The sequence below is a fragment of the Cynara cardunculus genome (genome assembly GCF_001531365.2).
Source record: "Cynara cardunculus var. scolymus isolate 2C chromosome LG 6, CcrdV1, whole genome shotgun sequence".
NCBI lineage: Eukaryota > Viridiplantae > Streptophyta > Magnoliopsida > Asterales > Asteraceae > Cynara > Cynara cardunculus.
Genome location: NC_037533.1, coordinates 19408143 through 19426565, shown reverse-complemented (window position 1 = coordinate 19426565; position 18423 = coordinate 19408143). Strand labels below are relative to the sequence as shown.

The 18423-nt window shown below is 32.2% G+C and overlaps 1 protein-coding gene across 1 annotated transcript; it reads left to right on the top strand.

Annotated features, from left to right (window-relative positions):
- Positions 1 to 3545: 3545 nt before the first annotated feature.
- Positions 3546 to 18423, top strand: LOC112514252 (homeobox protein knotted-1-like 2). Its single transcript, XM_025120585.1, has 5 exons — positions 3546 to 3839; positions 4332 to 4451; positions 4534 to 4669; positions 17592 to 17839; positions 18265 to 18423. The coding sequence occupies exons 1-5, from the start codon at positions 3546 to 3548 to the stop codon at positions 18421 to 18423; spliced, it is 957 nt and encodes a 318-aa protein (XP_024976353.1).

Sequence of the window (18423 nt, the reverse complement as noted above, 5' to 3'; positions counted from 1 at the left end):
ACGGTTTACACAAATGATGGCGGTTTTCATTTGATCACTCCTCTAGATAGATAGATAGATAGATCTAGAGAGAGAGAGAGAGAGTGGTGAGTATGAAACAAGTTCATACGTTATATATGATTGCATCAGGTTCATATGTATAACAGCTGCAATGAAACAGGTTCATAGAACATATTTTTCCCTGTTTTTCTCTTCCGTGTCTCCAATATAAATTCTTGTTTTTCTTTACTTATTTAGTTTGTTTCAATCTTGACATTTCATCAAAAAAAAAAAAAAAAATAGATGTGATTACTTTGTAAGGTTTGTATGAAATTGATGCTTTACAAAGTAAACCTCTTCCTATCTCTCTCTCTCTCTCTCTCTATATATATATATATATATATATATATATATAAATTTTTTTTTTTTTTGTTTTAGAAATAAAAGTAATTTTTATTAAATTTCGTACATGTAGAAAAGGAACTTAAAAAAACATGCATTGTGAAGTGATAACCATGACACCAACCACAATAATTGATTTTACAAAAATAAATTTTTAAAGAAAAATGGTTAATTACATTTTGTATCCCAATGGTTTCATAGAATTTACTAAAAAGGTCCCTACCCCTAGAAGTTCATGACTATCATGCTCAAAGCTTTTGTTTTTCCTACCAATCTAGTCCTTTAAAGATAATATATACTTAATATATTTATATAATGTATATGAGTTGGGTTCACATGAGACTAAGAGTTTTTTGTGAGATCCATAAGACCAATATATGTTCATTGATCAACTTTATAAGTTAATGATTTAATGGTCTAAAGTTGCGCGATGACAATTTTGTGATTATTGAGAAGTCTCGTGGCAATTTTATGATTATTGAGAAGTCTCGTGACAATTTTATGATTATTGAGAAGTCTCGTGGCAATTTTATGATTATGAATGTTCATATTGTAGACTAATCCAAAGGTTGAAAATTGGTCTTACGGATCTCATGAAAAACCCTTGGTCTCACTCACATGATCTCAAGTCTCTCTCTCTCTCTCTCTATATATATATATATATCCAAATGTTATTTTGAAAACTGGTAAATATATGAGAAGTAAAAAGAATTTATTCTAGTCTCTTCATACTGTCAAGATCAGATTTGACTGGTCAATAATTGCGACATTGACTGATCAATAATTACGGATATGACTGATAAAATATTGAGATTTATGCGAAAGATAGAAATGATAGTTTCGTAATTTTTACAAATAGACGATTAACGGATTCATATGTGAACTCGTGTAATTCGCATATGAACTATGTGTGTGTGTGTGTGTACACATTGTTGAATTATTTTATTATATGATTAAAACTGAAAAATATTCAATATTATGATCATTTGAACTTATTGACGAGACGATTAAAATGATGTATTTTACAAAAAAAAGTGTATTATATTAGGTATTTTAGTTAATATACGATTATGTGTATTAATATAAAAAAATGCAAATAAAAAGGGAAAAATCAAAAAAAAAAAACCCAACAAACTTTCTCATTCTGAATTATTAGGGCCCTATTTTTTTAAATAAATAAAACATCGAACTTTTACTAGTCGGTTAATGTACTTCTTTTGGGGTTAAAAGAATGTAGGTAACCAATTTTAAAAAATGTAATAGTTTATTTATCAAAAAAAAAAAAATCAGAAACTTAATCAATCAAAATAAGAAAGTTTAATGGTTTTTTATTCAAAAACAGAAAGTTTAATGATTTTTCATTTAAAAAAATAATTTACGTACTTAATCATTTAAAATGTGAATGATTTTTTCTTTCAAAAAAATAATAATTTAGAAACTAAACCATTCAAAATGAAAAAGTTTGTTGTGTTTTTTTTTTCAACTTTTACCAAATAAAAGTGAAAAAATAATATATATAAAATAAATTAAATAACTGATTATAAGGATGAAAAGTGTAATTCTTTTCCAGTTAAGTTGAATTTTTATTTATTTTCTAATGTAAAGATGGTTTTTTATTTATTTTTAGCCAAAAATCGAAAAATGACTATTTCGTTAATATACAAGATATATTTTGATGATTTTCTCTAAACCAAATAAATATATTTTTATTTTATATATTTTTATTTTTGTACAAATAAACAATTATATTTATTATTATTTTACATATTTTTTTGCTAAATACTGTCTAACTTTTTTCAGCTAAATAATATTTCGTACTTGATAATGATTTTTATTTGTTATCTAAAAAAAGTCAATTTTTATATGCTGAGTTAAATTTTAAAACACATACAGTACTTATATATGGTAAATATAACAAATAAATTCATACATTTTCCTCATCTTTTTGGTAAGGTTTGAACCCTTGACTTCTTAAGAGGCAAAAAACTTATATACCGTTAAATCAAAGACCCTTTTGGTAATTTGGAAAAATGGTTGAAGGCAATTATCCAACAAATTAAATAACTCAAGTCAAACCAGTAATCAAATTGAGTAAACCGATTAGCCCATCTTTATTATTGTTCTTTAGGGCTGTTCATTGGTTGACATCTATTGGATGTGAGGTGAACCTAACCGATCTAATAATTGATTGGATGTTGGATTACTATTTTGATGTGGTATCCAACTCAGTATTATTTGCTATTCAACCCAATTTCATCTCATCACTCCCCACATCAGCATGGTAATAAGTTAATGCTTTAATTAGTTATCCGGATACTTAAATGTTTAAAACTTTACATCATAAAAAAAGTAACGTACTTTAACTTGATTCCTATCTTGAGTAACGTACTTTCAAAGCTTCCATTTTGGTAACTAAGATGTAAAGTTTTAAACATTTAAGTACGTGGGTAACTGGTTGAAGCATTAAACGGTTACTATTCTGATGTGACGAGCGATGCGATATCCAACTCAGTATTATTTACTATAACCCAATTTAATCTCATCACTCGTCACATCAACATGGTAACTGATTAATGCTTTAACAGGTTATCAGAATACTTAAATGTTTAACACTTTATATCTTAGATATCAAAATGAAAGTTTTAGAATTACGTTACTCAAAATAAAAATTAAGTTAAAATACGTTATTTTTTCATACAATTAATTGATAATTGGCACGAATATCAAAGAAAAACTGAAAGTTGACCCTTTGTTAAATTTGGTCGTAGATAAACAAAGACGGTATCCAAACCCTAACCTCTATTGGTTGCATAAGAAGCACATCCAACGGACGAGAATCCAAACGGGCCCACAATTCGAATCCCAGAAAACGACGCGCGGAGCAGGTGCGTGGATTAAACCAAAAAAGGAAGGATAGAAGTGAAAGAAGGAAGAGGATGGTGCACGATGAATGATAATGATGATGATGATGGATGGATGAGACCAGACATTCAGGTGCTACTGCTCTTTTCTTCTTCTTCTTGTTTCTACGCTAAATTCACACCCTCCAAGATTACACTCCTGTTCCCTCTTTGCCCCCCCTCCATTTGCGATCATATTCTCCCATACTTTCTCTTCAAATCGATTTGTTTGAATCGATCCCAAGGTGTTAGTATTGATCGATGATGGAGGAAATGTACGGATTGATGAATTACCATGAGCAAGTTCCACCGCCAGATTCGGCCAGAGAGAACTACGGCCACCATGCTTTTGATGATCAGTCACCAGAGGTTGGCCATCATCGGAGAATTCGGCCAGTATTCGGATCAGGTTCCAATATTCAAACTAGTAGTAGCAATAATAATAACAATGGATTAGCTGAAGAACTAGATGAAGATTTGTCAAGTGAAAATCGAGCCAAAATCATGTCACATCCGCTTTATCCTAAGTTGCTCCAAGCTTACATCGCTTGCCAAAAGGTACGAGTATGTCATCTATGTGTGTATGTGTGTGAGAGAGAGAGAGTGAGAGTGAGAGTGAGAGAGAGAACTAGAACGTGTACGTATGTATCCCATTAGCTTTTCTGTTTTTTCAGTGCTTGATTCAGTTACAGTTGGATCTGCAATCGAAAAGGCGTAAAATGTGCGTAGCAGCTGGGTCATGTGCTTGTTATGTGTTTATGCGCTTGCAAGACGTAGATCATGATCATGATTTCAGTTTTGCATCAATTTTGAGAGCTCGTTTTGCTGCTTTAATTTGCATTTGAATTCTAGTGATATTTTCGAGCTGGTTAATTCTCGGATGATCTTCAAACATTTTAGTAGTAATTAAGAGTTAAAGTGGTGTTTAACAGTTCCGATTAGACAATTTATCGAACTTCCTGTTGGGGTTAAGATTCGTTGAAGAATCAAATACGTCCTTTGAAGTAGAAATCACTTGTTTTAAGCTCGTTCGTGTTTGATTCTTATCAGGTTGGGGCTCCGCCGGATATATCGAATCTCTTCGATGAAATTTTCAGAGATAATGATTTCTGTAGGAGATCCAGCGCCTGTTCTTGTCTGGGCGACGATCCAGAGCTTGACGAATTCATGGTTGGTTATATCGTTGCCACATCTGTGTGTGTTTATTATTTCTTCATGTGGCTGATTACTCCATTTTATGATTCTTTTGAAGGAAACTTACTGTGAGATGCTGGGTAAGTATAGATCGGATCTCGCAAGGCCTTTCGATGAAGCAACTACGTTTCTGAACAATATGCAAACTCAACTCACCAATCTCTGCAAGGGAACTTCTATAACCTACCACACAGGTCTCTCTCACTCTCTCTCTCTCTCTCTCTCTCTCTCTCCCCTTCATTCATGGATTCTCGTGCTATGTGTGGGTTTCATCATCTTTATGTCCCACCTTAATTTATTATTATTTTATCATGCATCTCACATACATACATATAAATAAATATATATATATATATGTATATATATATATATGTCCCATCGGAAAATTTTCGTTTTATATCATTTTCTGGGCGTCGGAAAGAGGGGGAGGGGGGGTGACGGAGGTCGGTGGTGCGGCGTTGGATTTATAACCTCCGGTGATGATATGACTGTAAACGCTTCCTTTTTTGGCGGGTTGCAGTGTTAATTGGGAACGAAGCACTCGCCGGATATTTTTATGCGGCGTCTTTTTGGATTCGGCAGTTACAACAAACTAGAAGAGGAATCGGGAAACCCTAGCTTAGGTGACCGTATCCCTTCCGACTTCCGGTCGAGTGCCCTTTACTGGGTTTCTCTTTTTAGGATATTCGTTACTGATCCCTGACCTTTCACTCATTTCCACATTCGAAGCCTGATCTGTGTTTATCTTTACAAATGAGTCCAAACGCCTTGAAATCCCAAACCGTTCCATGACATCCGTAAAGGGGTTGGTATACACACACATCTAAAATCATGCATTAAAAATGCATAAATAAGGATCTAATGTTGATAGATATGAATAAAAAAATTAACAGATTATGATGCATTTAATAAGTAGAAGATCTGCATTTATCATAACCTCTTAGCAAAATGCAAAAAGGGTCACTTGATCATATTATTTTCTTATTTATGTGTATACATATACTAGCACAAACATATCAATATTGCTTTCTTTAAACTGGTATTAAAGATTGATAAATTGTTATGGTAGTGTTTAGATGTCGATTTAATTAAAAGGTTGTTATTGATATATTTGCATAGATATAAGTGTAATATTAATACAAAAATAATTCAAATATAAAATTAAAAATATGAAATATTTCATGATGTTCACTTGTCTATTTTTCCCACACTTTGATTATTTATTTGGAGAAGTGTTAAACATAGGGTTGTAATGTGCATTGAACAGAATTAAAGTTCGACTTTGTTTATGCATGATCAGGGTTTAAGATAAAGTAAGACTTAATTGATTTTCGATTATGGTATTAAATTCAGTATATAGGGGATGAACGATTGCAGTGGTTTGGGCACGTTTGCAGGACGCCAATGACGACTCTGATGAAGAGGGTCAAAAGTTATGATGGTCGAGGGGTGAGAAGGAGAGGCAAGCCGAGGAGGACATAGGATGAGCAACTTAGGATGGGCATGATTGCTTTAGACATATCCGAAGATATAATAACTGATAGGAGATCTTGGAGATACAAGACTAGAATAGCTGACTAGGATGTAGGAACCTGTAGATTGTGTAAATGAGAAGGTGAGAGTTGGAGAGGTTGGTGATGGGACAATGTGAGGGTTTGTTAGTTGACAGAAAAAGAGAAATAACCGTTCTACTCTTTGTGTTATTTGTTATATATGCATACAGTTCATCCTTTCCGGACCCTATCTTCAACTGAGATATGTTGTCTCCGTTTTGTTCGGTTTGGTTTTTAGTTTAGGAACAATTAAAACCGCAGGATCATAATGTCAAAAAGGCTTTCTTTGGACTTCTCTAAATGTATGAGAATTTTAAAGGCTACTAAAAGTCATGAATTAAGAAAAATGCAGATGTATATTTTATATAGTGAATTAACAAAGTATGTTAACGAACAATGTAAAATTTCACTTCCTGCATATGATGTCCAAATTCTTTAGCAAATAGAAGAACCGATAACAATATGGTTGTAGCCACTTGTTTTAATCCTCTACTCCTATATATTGGTCTGTATTTACCAAATTTTTGATAGAGGTATTGTTAAACCTGTAATCCTTTTAATTTATACCAAGCTTAGCCGAGATCAATTTTGGGTGCAGTTAGGGTTTACTAAATGGAGGGTCTGTTTGTTAGCAACTTAATGAACTCCCAATTTATTCGGTCAATTATACATGGTTGTTTGGTAGTTGTTTAATGATATAGAAAACGACTTATTCAGTAAATCTTCATGGGGGTTTGTTTATGCAAAAAACTAAGTTTTTTCAAACTTGCCCCTCCCAATTAAAAAACACTCATTCCATTTACGAAAAATCTCTCTTAAACAAAAACCTTCCTAATCCATACAAACAGATTAACTCATAGAAAACTTTATCCATACAAGATTTAATGAAAAACCAACCGAACAACTCCTGAGTTAGGACTAGCTAGGTATGCTCAATTTCTGTCTTAATCAAGGCTTTAGATGGCGCAAGTCTATTGTGACAGTGAGGTTGACCTTAAGTCTAAGAGAGCCATGATGAGGCATGACGACATATTTGTATAAATACACACATACATATGTTTTTTTTCTTTCTATTATTACCTTTTATAAGAGCATATTCATGTAACTTATATACCAAACTTTTAAAATACTAAAAGTTAAAAAAAATATGAAATAATGTCTTGCAAAAAAGGTACATTGAACCATGATGTGCCACAAGTGTAATGTGGTGTAGATGACAAGCTTTACTCCCTGCCTTTTAGAACACTGGACTTAATACATCTACTATATTATTGATATTGCAGGCTTGGCATTGCAAAAAACTTAAGTCCATTTTTTGAGTCAGTTTGTATAAACATTTATAGAAAAGTATTAGTGTTATTATTTCACCACAACAATGTAGATTTAAAAATTACTATAAACAAACTTTGTATTGTAATATACTAATATAGAAGGGATCAAAAGAGAAACCAATCAACTCTTAAAAATACGATCAGAACATATGTGATATCAACATGCATGTAGGACACGAACAACCAGTCAATGTGACCAAGGTTGCATGAAACTCGCCTTTAGTGGCTCGTCAACATGACCATTCTGCATGGTTTTTCCATAAGTTAACCGTCTTCGCATTTGAACCCATCTCATAAAATATTATATATATTATATATATATATATATTATATATATATATATATATATATATATACATTCACACACTATTTTATTTAAGTATATCAGAACATGCATCATATTGCAGCCACTTATAGCCTTGCATCAACTAGATAAATATGATCAGTATGGCTTATCTAAATGGTTATGACTTTTTTCATATACTCATTTTCAAATGTCATGTAATTAGCGAACTATCAATAATATGTCAATGGACAAACATTATAAAGTTTTCCCTTCTATGAACTTCATATAAATTGCATATAAGCCTAGCCCTCAAAAACCTTACTGGTTTTTGGTTAAAGATGTTTAAAACAATCTATTTATTCTTAATAATCACATGTTTTGCATGCTCAATAAGTTATAGGTTTTTAAGTTATATCGTCTTCTTGGTATATATTCATCCCTTTAAGATTTTGGTTTCATACTATTTCAGGTGTTGTTAAACAAACCTAAAGTCCCATTAAAGTAATAGAAATGTAAAGAAGAGTTTGAATTTCACAAAAAAAGAAAAAGAATTTTAATAAAGAGTTTGTGGTATTTTGGTTACCACTAAATCCAAACCTTCGATTACGTCTAAGGTTTAAACTTTATCAAGATAGGAGTGTATATACATATTTGTCATATATAAATATTTGGGGGGTGTTCGTGTATACCTTCTTTTCATTCACATACCACATAAATATGTATACACCATGAATACATCGAAGGTCCTTATAAGAACCAATTTTTTGTCATTTTTCTTGTCACACCATTCCAAACTTACCAAATTAAGAGGTTATATAAAACTCCACAATGATAGTTCTTATAAGAACTTATTTTATGGATTCAATGAATAATTTAAGTTAACGAAATGTATACATATTAATAACTATATAGGGTATAAAAGTCAAGAAAATACATAAAATAAAATAATAAAATATCATTTCACACCAAATTCAAGATAATAACCAATAGTAGCTCTTATAAGAAGTCTCTCTTTAATAATTTTTATAAGAACATTCAACCATTAAAAAAGACATGCTAACAAACACCCCTTTAAAATTTGATGATATTTTTGTATGAGTACAAAATTGATAGAGAATTCAATTTTATTGTCTCACCTATCATTTATTGTCTAAGCTCGTAGCATCGAATGATGGCATTTCCGTAGCGTACCATTTGTGATTTGTTGCACTCTTTTTTACTTCAGACAAGATATTTATATGATAGAAACCTTGAGGAAATGAGTTGTCATGTCAACCGCAGTTGAATCCTCAAGTATGATACATCTACATAAATTTAATAAACATTAATACTATAAATGTTTAAATTACTGCACGTATTAACAATTTTATTTTCTAAAATTTCAGAAAGAACAGGTTTTTCGGTCGGGCCACATTTTCTTTCATGATTGTGTATTTGTATTGTTTCAAAATTGCATGGGAAGGATAATTAAGACATGAAACTCAGAACCCTATGCAATATTGTAGTCTAATCATAGAAAAGGTGATAAATCTCATCAACCTACACTTCTGAAACTAAAAGATTCGATTTTAATTTGTATATACAAAAGCAAAATCTTTTCATGTTTCCTCGTCAAAAAGAAAAAAAAAAACTGTTGATACCTTAAGAATCATGTTGGTTTCGCCAATATCTTGTCCTCTCTGGACAGCTTTCTTTTTGCCATTCCCTTGTATGATATCCTGAGAATATATCTCATGTGCATCTTATTATAATCCTCAGATGTTCTATCTCTTTTTGCTGATGATCATAAATTCAAACATAGAAAATGTATAAAAACTGATGCCATTAGGTCTTGAGATCATTGTTGAATTTCATATCGGCTAGATTTGAACCATTTCTCCTCCATATATGTTGGAACTTCTCTTCTCTTTTCAAGGATCTTTTGGGAGAGTAACATAACGAGATTAATCTACATATTCTCACATGACATTAGAGGCAAGATCTACCACTATCTCGGGACTCGTAACTCTAAGACAAGCTTTTCCCGCTTAGTCTCCGTTGGGGGGGGGGGGTGTTAGACTCACATTTACTAGACTTGTACAACTTTTTCTTCTCGAAAGGTGTATTCTACTCATGTCCTCTCCTATAGGGTGTATGTGAGGAGGTAAGAAATGAGGTGATATGTGAGTAAGAAGGGGTATGAATAACAACACCCATTAGTCCGTGTTGGATTTCCACCTCCGCTAGACTTTGACCAGTTTCTCCTCGGTATGTGTTATAACCCCTTTCTCTCATCAAGCCATCAAGGGCTTTTTAAAGAGTACTTTAATGAGTATCATACATTCTTACAGTAATGACTTTATAATTTAAAATTGGACTAGATATTAGTTTGATCAAAGATGAATAATAACTTGTAAGGAAATTGCTTTAGTGATGCATGTAAATAACTAATTGTTTTCAAGGCTTCCAAACCACAGGCAAATGAATTTGTTGTCTGTGAGTACTGTTGAAATTTAAGCCCAACTGGAACTACATGCACATGCTTTATTAAAGGCTGATTCATCTAGGGCTCTTTATGTGAGTACTGTTCTTAACTTCTTATGTGGGATGAAATGTCCTACATTTGTTTATTGTGTTTTCACTTTGTAGAATAAAGTTTTTCAAATGTTGGATAAACATTTTTACTTTGTGGATCTTATATATAGTATGGATATTTATTAGATGTGGCAACGAGTACTTTCATTTAATTACTGAACATAAACAAAATTTTAATATAAAAATCTTTAAAATGATTTAAACCAAAAGTAGTACTTTTTCTAACTTTCTCATTGCCAAGTGCCAATGCATGGCAAGGAGAAAAAAAGATAACTAAAATAAGAGAAATGAAACAATCAAGGAGCTAAATTTCCCTTGGCTGATTTTGAACACTATATGCCAATTTATAGCAGCTGAGATCATAATAATTGCCTTTCATCTATTCACAGCCCTTAATCAATTTTCATAAGTATGTTGTTATTTACACACCTATTAAAATCAAGTAAAATCATATACTGAAAATATAAAAAGTAAAATTTGATATTGATGTGAGGAGTGAACTAAAAGGTAGGCGTGAATTTAACAATATTATGGGGTTGTTAAATAAGTGTTTACTCATATCACTTACTTTAGCGATTGAGCATGACAAATATCGAGAATCTTACTTGGTAAACACTCATCGGGTTTAAGATGTTTACCAACAACCATTCTTATGCCAAGAATGTTATAAGATAAGGTAAGTAAGGTTGATGTCTCTTGCTATTAAGCGTTTGGTAAATATCCCCTAAGCCCATTCTTTTATGTTATCTTCCATATATTATGTAGCACTTAATATGTGTATGCCCCTTCCTCGTTTATATCTTTCTCACAAGTTGAACCAGCCTCTCTACCTGTTAGGTTGAGGTAAAGACGGAGTAAATCTTATCCCTAAGCCTTACCTCTATATGAAATATATTGGGTTCATTTGGTTTGAGTTCAACTTGTGTAGCAACTTGCTATGAGCTCTTGGATCAAGACATTTCACAAGAATATATATATATATGCTTATCGTAATTAATCATGAACTTTGCCAGGAACATATATACAACGATTTGACTTTCTCCTTTATGATGAAATGACAATTGAACAACATGTTTTGCTTGGAAAGTGAAAATCATGGTTGGATGGCATAGACATGGTTAAGAGCATATCCATCAGTGATGTTAAAGTAAAGCTTATGGAGATTTTGAAGCTTTTTTTAGTTCAAAAGTTATGCTAACATTATGTTAAGATAGATAAATGAAGATAAAGAAGATAGAAATTTTGCAAATGTGAAGAAATCTCGAAAACTTAATATTTCAAAGGGACATGCATTATTTTAATTATTTCTACCAATGAGGTTGAATATGTTATAAATTTTTATAAAACATTTTAAAAGTGTATTAGTGTGATTAATGATTGATAATTAGGAGGGAAATAGTTTTTTTTAATATTACAACCAATAGAAGTAATTGAAATTAAATGTTTATAAGAGAGAAATAATATTTTACTTAATGTATTAAAGATTTTAATAATATAACTAGTGTTTTTAATTTTTAAAACCAGTAGATTAAGTTGAATGTAGTTTCTTTTTATAGATTTTGATATTTGATTATCCCTTTTAAAAAAAATTATTAAATGTATTGAATATTTTGATAAAATAGTTATTGTTAAAACATAGTAGTTGTTGTAGTTGGATTTAGTTTTTTCAATAGATTTTAACTTTCAGTAATTTATTTTCTTAAAATTATAGTATTGTTGTTGAAGATGCTCTTTAGCTTTAAACGTTCTTCTAATTCACATTTGGGCAAAAAAAATTATATATGTTATAAAAGCTAGCTAACATCAATTACACTTATGTGCATTATCCATTAGAAACATAAATCAAATTAAATTAAATCAAATAAATTTTGTATATCTTATATAAATGGAATTTAGGATATAAGATGTCTAAATACTTATCCTCTTATCAACTATTGTTTATGTGAAGATCCCTATTTTCAATTTATATTCCAAATAAGTAAATAAAAAAGATTCGTATATGGTTTGTTGTGTTATTTATTTAATATAATTGATGGGAAATAATTGGTTCTGAGAAAGGCTATTTGAACAGTTTGTTATTGTGAATTGTAGCCAGGAGGAGCAAGTGAATATGAAACCTTTTTCCAAACATGATAAAGTGTTTTTGTCAGTGTTTCCTTACTTATATTAAAAAAATAATAATAATAATATAGAGCTTTTTTCCTAAAAACTTCATGTGGGTTTAGGTTAGGGTTTGTACTTAAGTCATTAATAAGTACTAAAAGGAGCAGTGCGTGGTTTGCGGGTTATCTTCCTTGTCTGCCTTCTTTTCATTTATTTATTGGAAGACCGTACACATTGCAGAGGCCCTGGGCTCTGCTTACGATTCGACACAACGAACCTTGGCTTGTAATATCATTTCTCTCACTCTTCTTTTCTCGGGACCCCACCCCCACTCAAATCTTTGGTGTTATCACATCCATGGAATCATTCAACTCTATTGTGTACCATGTATCTTTTTCAGTTTTCAGCTTCACTAGTCTTGTATATACACTATACACATGCTTATATACCTTTATGAATACACACAGACTGCCTCGTTGGTTGGTTGACACCGTTAAGTTCTTTATAAATAAAGTTATTTATTTTGTCTGTATAAATAAACAAAGTTTATGTTTGAGAGACTTCTTCATAAATGGAAAGATCGTTTTTTAGTTGGGAAAGACAAGTTTGAAAAAGACCTGGTTTTCTATATAAATCTCTCTCTAGAAGCTTACTGAACTAACCACTTTCTATATTATTAAACTACTACCAAATTGTCATGTATAGTTGGGCTTGTGAGTCATTAAACTGCTAATAAACATGCTCTAACACACATACATATGTTATATGCAATGTATACATATATACGTGTATATACTCTTATGATAAACATTTGGTAAATGGGCCCTTAATGATAAAGACATCCATAATTGTTCGTGTGTATGTATTGTTAGTACTTGGAGTGGGAAGGGGATAGAGGGCCAACAATTTAGGTTGGGGATGTGTTTTTGCCTTATTTGTCATGTGTGGGTTCTGCCTTGCCTCATCTTTTGTGTTTTTTCATTATACTTATTCGTTACTTTTCTTACTTACTTCTCTCGTTCTTCGATCACCAAATGTTATTCTACACTTCAGCTTCCTGTGTGCTCACATTCTTGCACATGTCGAAGGTCTTTACTATCACACCCCCATTTGCAGGAGGTGCGATGGCTTAACAATCATGATATAATCCAATCAAATTGTAACTTAAAATCATAAACTCGATAATAGAAAATTTTAAATTAAATATCAAATGTATTAAATAGACAATTTCGTCTAAAAGTACACATCAAACAAACATACACGAAAACCAACTATATTTTCTCTTTTCCCTTTGAGCCATATGTCTTATCCGACCTTTAAACACATGTTTGGGTCAACTTTACATTTATTGAGTTCATAGTTTATATAAAGCATCATCAAAACATTTCAAATCATTTAGAAAACATAACATAAAAGTTTAGTATAACGTATTGTTAAATACATTTCATATCAATTCAAGCATACATAATGTAGAAATCAGAAATAGGTACCAAAATATGCATGGAGAATAGATTTCATGAGTTCTCAAACATTGCGAGTACTATATGTGTCAACATTGTCAATAACATCATATCTTTAAATACAAAGGATACCTCAATATATATGTACCGCTAAATACAAAGGTATACCTCAATATATATGTACCTCTAAATACAAAGGTATACCTCAATATATATGTGCTGGATCACATCTCCACTTGGTATAGAGGCATTCGCAACATATACGGGTCCATACATCGTTGCGGTTACCATCCATCTAGACTATATTGGAGTCCCAACTTATGACAACAGGTGGGATGACGGTTGAGGGGTAGTCCTCGACGAATGTGGGATGACTAGTTGAGCTAGAATAGGCATTGACACTTTAGGCATATCCGATGACATGATCTCTGATAGGAGTTTTTAGAGGCATAGGACTAGAGTGGCAAATTTTTAGTAGAATCTGGTAGAGGGTTGCAACAAGGGTATTGAGGAGAGTGTAGTGAGTAGACATCCTTATTTTTGGATATGTCGGGTAGGATCTGACCGACTTTCTTGCTTTTCTTTCTTACTATCATCTTACATGTTTTAGTGAACGTTGTTATATACATTAATTCTACTTGTATTACATGTTTAACTTATTACATTGTCTGCTTGTACACCATTGAATCGTGCACACATACGTGAATCGTATTATGCCTGCAATTTTTCTTGATTATCTGTTGCACACACTTTTTTTTACCATACAAGGTTTGTGTACCTTCTACCTCTCCTAATCCCTACTTTCAAATGAAAGATATATATTGAGTTCATTTAGTTTGTTTTGGTTTTGGTTATATAATTGTCCTTATCACCATGCCATAATTTGAGGCCCAGAAAATAGTGCAGTGTTCCTAGATCTTTCATTAATTTCAAAATGCTTATTAAGGATTTAAGGGACTGCTTAAGTTGAGTAATGGTAGGGACTGCTTAAGTTGAGTAACGGTAATCATATCATCAACATAAAGAATTGTACCACTTGAAGAAATATGGGTACATTCCAAAGGCATAATAGCTAGATAAAAAACCCATTGAGTGAAAAATATTGATGTTAAACTACCCCGATCAGGCTAGGAGTAGTACTTTGAGAGTTTGAGGCCATATAGAGCATTTCGAAGGCAACATAAATGTTTTAGGTTGATTAGATACACAATCATAATTAACGTTTTCGAGAAGTGTCCAATAAATCTATTTTTTAATAGGACACTTTTTTATACAGTGTCCTATAAAATAACCAATACGACAAATCTATTTGAAAAATAACCTAAAAACTTGCTATGACGCCTAAAAACATGCTATAAACTTTTTGTAACATTTTTAGATATGACGTTTTATTGTTTGGTCATATAAAACACTCTATCAGGACATTTTTTCATATGATGTCCTATAAAATAAATAATACGACACTCTATTTGAAAAATGTCCTAAAAACTTGTTACGACGTCCAAAAGCATGCTATAAACTTATTGTAACACTTTTAGATATGATGTTTTATTGTTTGGTCCAATAAACTTAAGTCTTATAAAACACTCTCTAATCATGACATTTGGACATTTTGTAGTCCTATAAATCATAGACGGACCTAGTTAAGTGCCATGGGTGGCACGTGCCACCGTATCGTTTCTCTGTCGAATGGAAAAAAATTTAGGTTTCGTGAACGGTGCAACCGTATTAATTTGTTGTGTGCCACCGTATGTATTTTGAAACTACAATTAGAACAAGTTTTATTTGGTAGAGTTGGTTTGCAAGACTTTTATTCCACCTCACACCCAAGTTCGAATAATGTTAGTGTCATTTTTTTAGTCAAACGGTGTCACCGTTTGAAAAAAATTCTCTATATTTGTTTCTCATAGTCAAACGATGTCACTTTTTGAAAAAAAAATTCTATATTTTTTTCTTATGATCAAATGGTGCCACCATTTAAATTTTTTTTTGGTTCGTCCCTGCTATAAATCCAACTTTATTGTAATGTCTAATTCTCAAGGTTTTTTGAGTAATAATTGAAGGAATACAATGGCAACTTTGTTCTCATTTTATCATCAATTTAATTAGCATAAATCCTTCCTCAACTAATTGTTTCCTCTCAAAGTGGTTTTCCTCAACCCACGTCTAATTCAAATGTTTCAGCAATTAGCAAAGCATGTCACTGTGGTCCTTAAAATGACCAACCAACCCTTGGAATTCCATTTTTCTTGCAACTACACTATTAGTCCATCTCACGACTTCTCATTTTGTTTTGATCTAAATTTTGCGATGTTACAAAAGACATGCTTAACATCCATTCATTTGAAAAAGGTGGCCAATGGTGAATTACACTATTGGTAAGGAGGCTGCAAACAATATTAACTTGAGGAGCATGAGTAATAGTCTCCTTATAATCATGTCAAATTGAAACCCTTTGCTACAAGTATGTAACAATAAAGCAGGTCAAAATAACCAAAATACCCTTACATGAGATGCACATGCATGAGGGCCGGCCACTTAACCAGGGGAGGGGCGGAGTCCGGATTTTAGACTATGGTGGCTCTTTTGGTTTCAACTATTTTTTGCCCAATCACTTTTAGAGTTTGTCAAGTCCCTAGTTGTGGCAGATCTCAATTTTAATACAATATGATGATACATGGAATTCTTTTAAATTTATCTATAAAAAAGTTCTTACAAGGAGATGAGATGTTCCTATATTCTACGTGTATGTATTTGATTGTCCATGTGTGAATGATGTAGGACTCTTAACAATTTGATAGAAACAAGCAAGATGAATTAATTTGCACTTATCAAAATCTAAACAAGAGTTGTTTGAGTTGAAACATGCAATAGATCAAAATAGCAACTTAGTGTCAATCTCAATAAAACAAATTTTAATTGGATCCATATCATAAATAAAATGTAATTTTTTATAAACTAACACATAAATATTATATTAAACAATTGCTCATCTGTCGCATTGAGAAACAGAGACCGTGTGCTAAGAGCATCGGCCAACAGATTCTCCAAAATGGAGGAGTAAAATGTCAAAATCTCCAAAAATATTACCTTCATTTCTATTTCGGAGATTACACAATTAATTATATTATCAAAATATTCAATACTAACTTATGAAATACTATTCATCTCTCCCGAACATTTAATTTAAAGCAATTTCATTGGTAGAAGGAATAAAAAAACATTTCTCCCTCATAAGTAATCGTTGTTTTGGAGAATTTTCATCCTCTTTCTCAAACTTTCTCCGGTGAAGGTTTTGTTGGAACAAATATCTCCATAATCTCCATTTCAGAGAAGTTAGTAAGCAACCAAAATGTGAGTCCCTCATAGAACAAGATTGCCTTGTAAGACTTTTCTAGGTGAGCCTTGGCTCCTTCTGCCAATGCACTTAACAGATGAACTTAATCCCCGTGAGGGCAAGGGATGGTGGATGTCAGCAAATAGACACGATGGGGGGTTTTGATGCAATTCCCATGCATGATTTCAGTAAATCCATATGGAAGATTTATATAATTTACGTTTTTTTATTAACTTGCAAGTGAAATACAATTTGATGTTGCCTGTAGGGCTTGATAACTAAAGAGGGACTTCCAGTTTGAGTTAGGATATATTTTAGGCTCTCCATGTACTATGTGGGTATATATCTATACAGTAACAGGTTTTATGCACGCAGGAACATCTATATAATCATTTTTGAGTGGGATATATATATATATAGATATATAGATATATGTTGTAATTATGATACATATGGGGGTGTGTGTGTATAGGTGGGGATGAAAGTGTAGAGAGGTCAAAGGAAGATACAAGTAGAGGAGGGGAAGCAGAAGGGGTGAGATCCAACTGGAGCAATGAAGATAGAGCTCTGAAGGATACACTTTTACGCAAATACAGCAAATATATTAGTTCCCTCAAGCATGAATTTTCCAACAAGAAGAAGAAAGGAAAACTACCCAAAGAAGCAAGACAAGTTCTCCTTGATTGGTGGAACCTTCACTACAGATGGCCATATCCCACTGTAAGTACTTGCCTTCATTGTTCGTCTCTATTTTATATGCTATTCTTTTGACATACATACATACATGCATACATATATATATATATATATATATATATATATACATATAGGAAAGTTCAATAGCGAATGGGAGATAACTAAAGCATAACATGTGGTCCCATTCATCATGAATAATGAACGTGAATTTCTTACAACGTTCATGATGAATGTCCCCAACATGTGTCGTGCAAGTTGGTCCCCCGGTTCGCAACAGAAACACAGGTTCTCAACCCATCTTATCCCTATATGTGTGTGTGTGTGTTTTTGTTTTTGAGTTTATGGGTTTTGTTGGTGGATCTATGTATGGTTCCTTGACATATATATATATATATATATATATATATATATCTGATATCTGGAGAGTAACATATTGGATGTATGTGCAGGAAGCAGACAAGGTAGCACTGGCTGAATCAACAGGATTGGACCAAAAACAGATAAACAACTGGTTTATAAATCAAAGGAAGCGGCATTGGAAACCATCGGAGAATATGCAGTTTGCAGTCATGGACAGTCTTTGTGGATCGTTTATCGTCAACAATTGA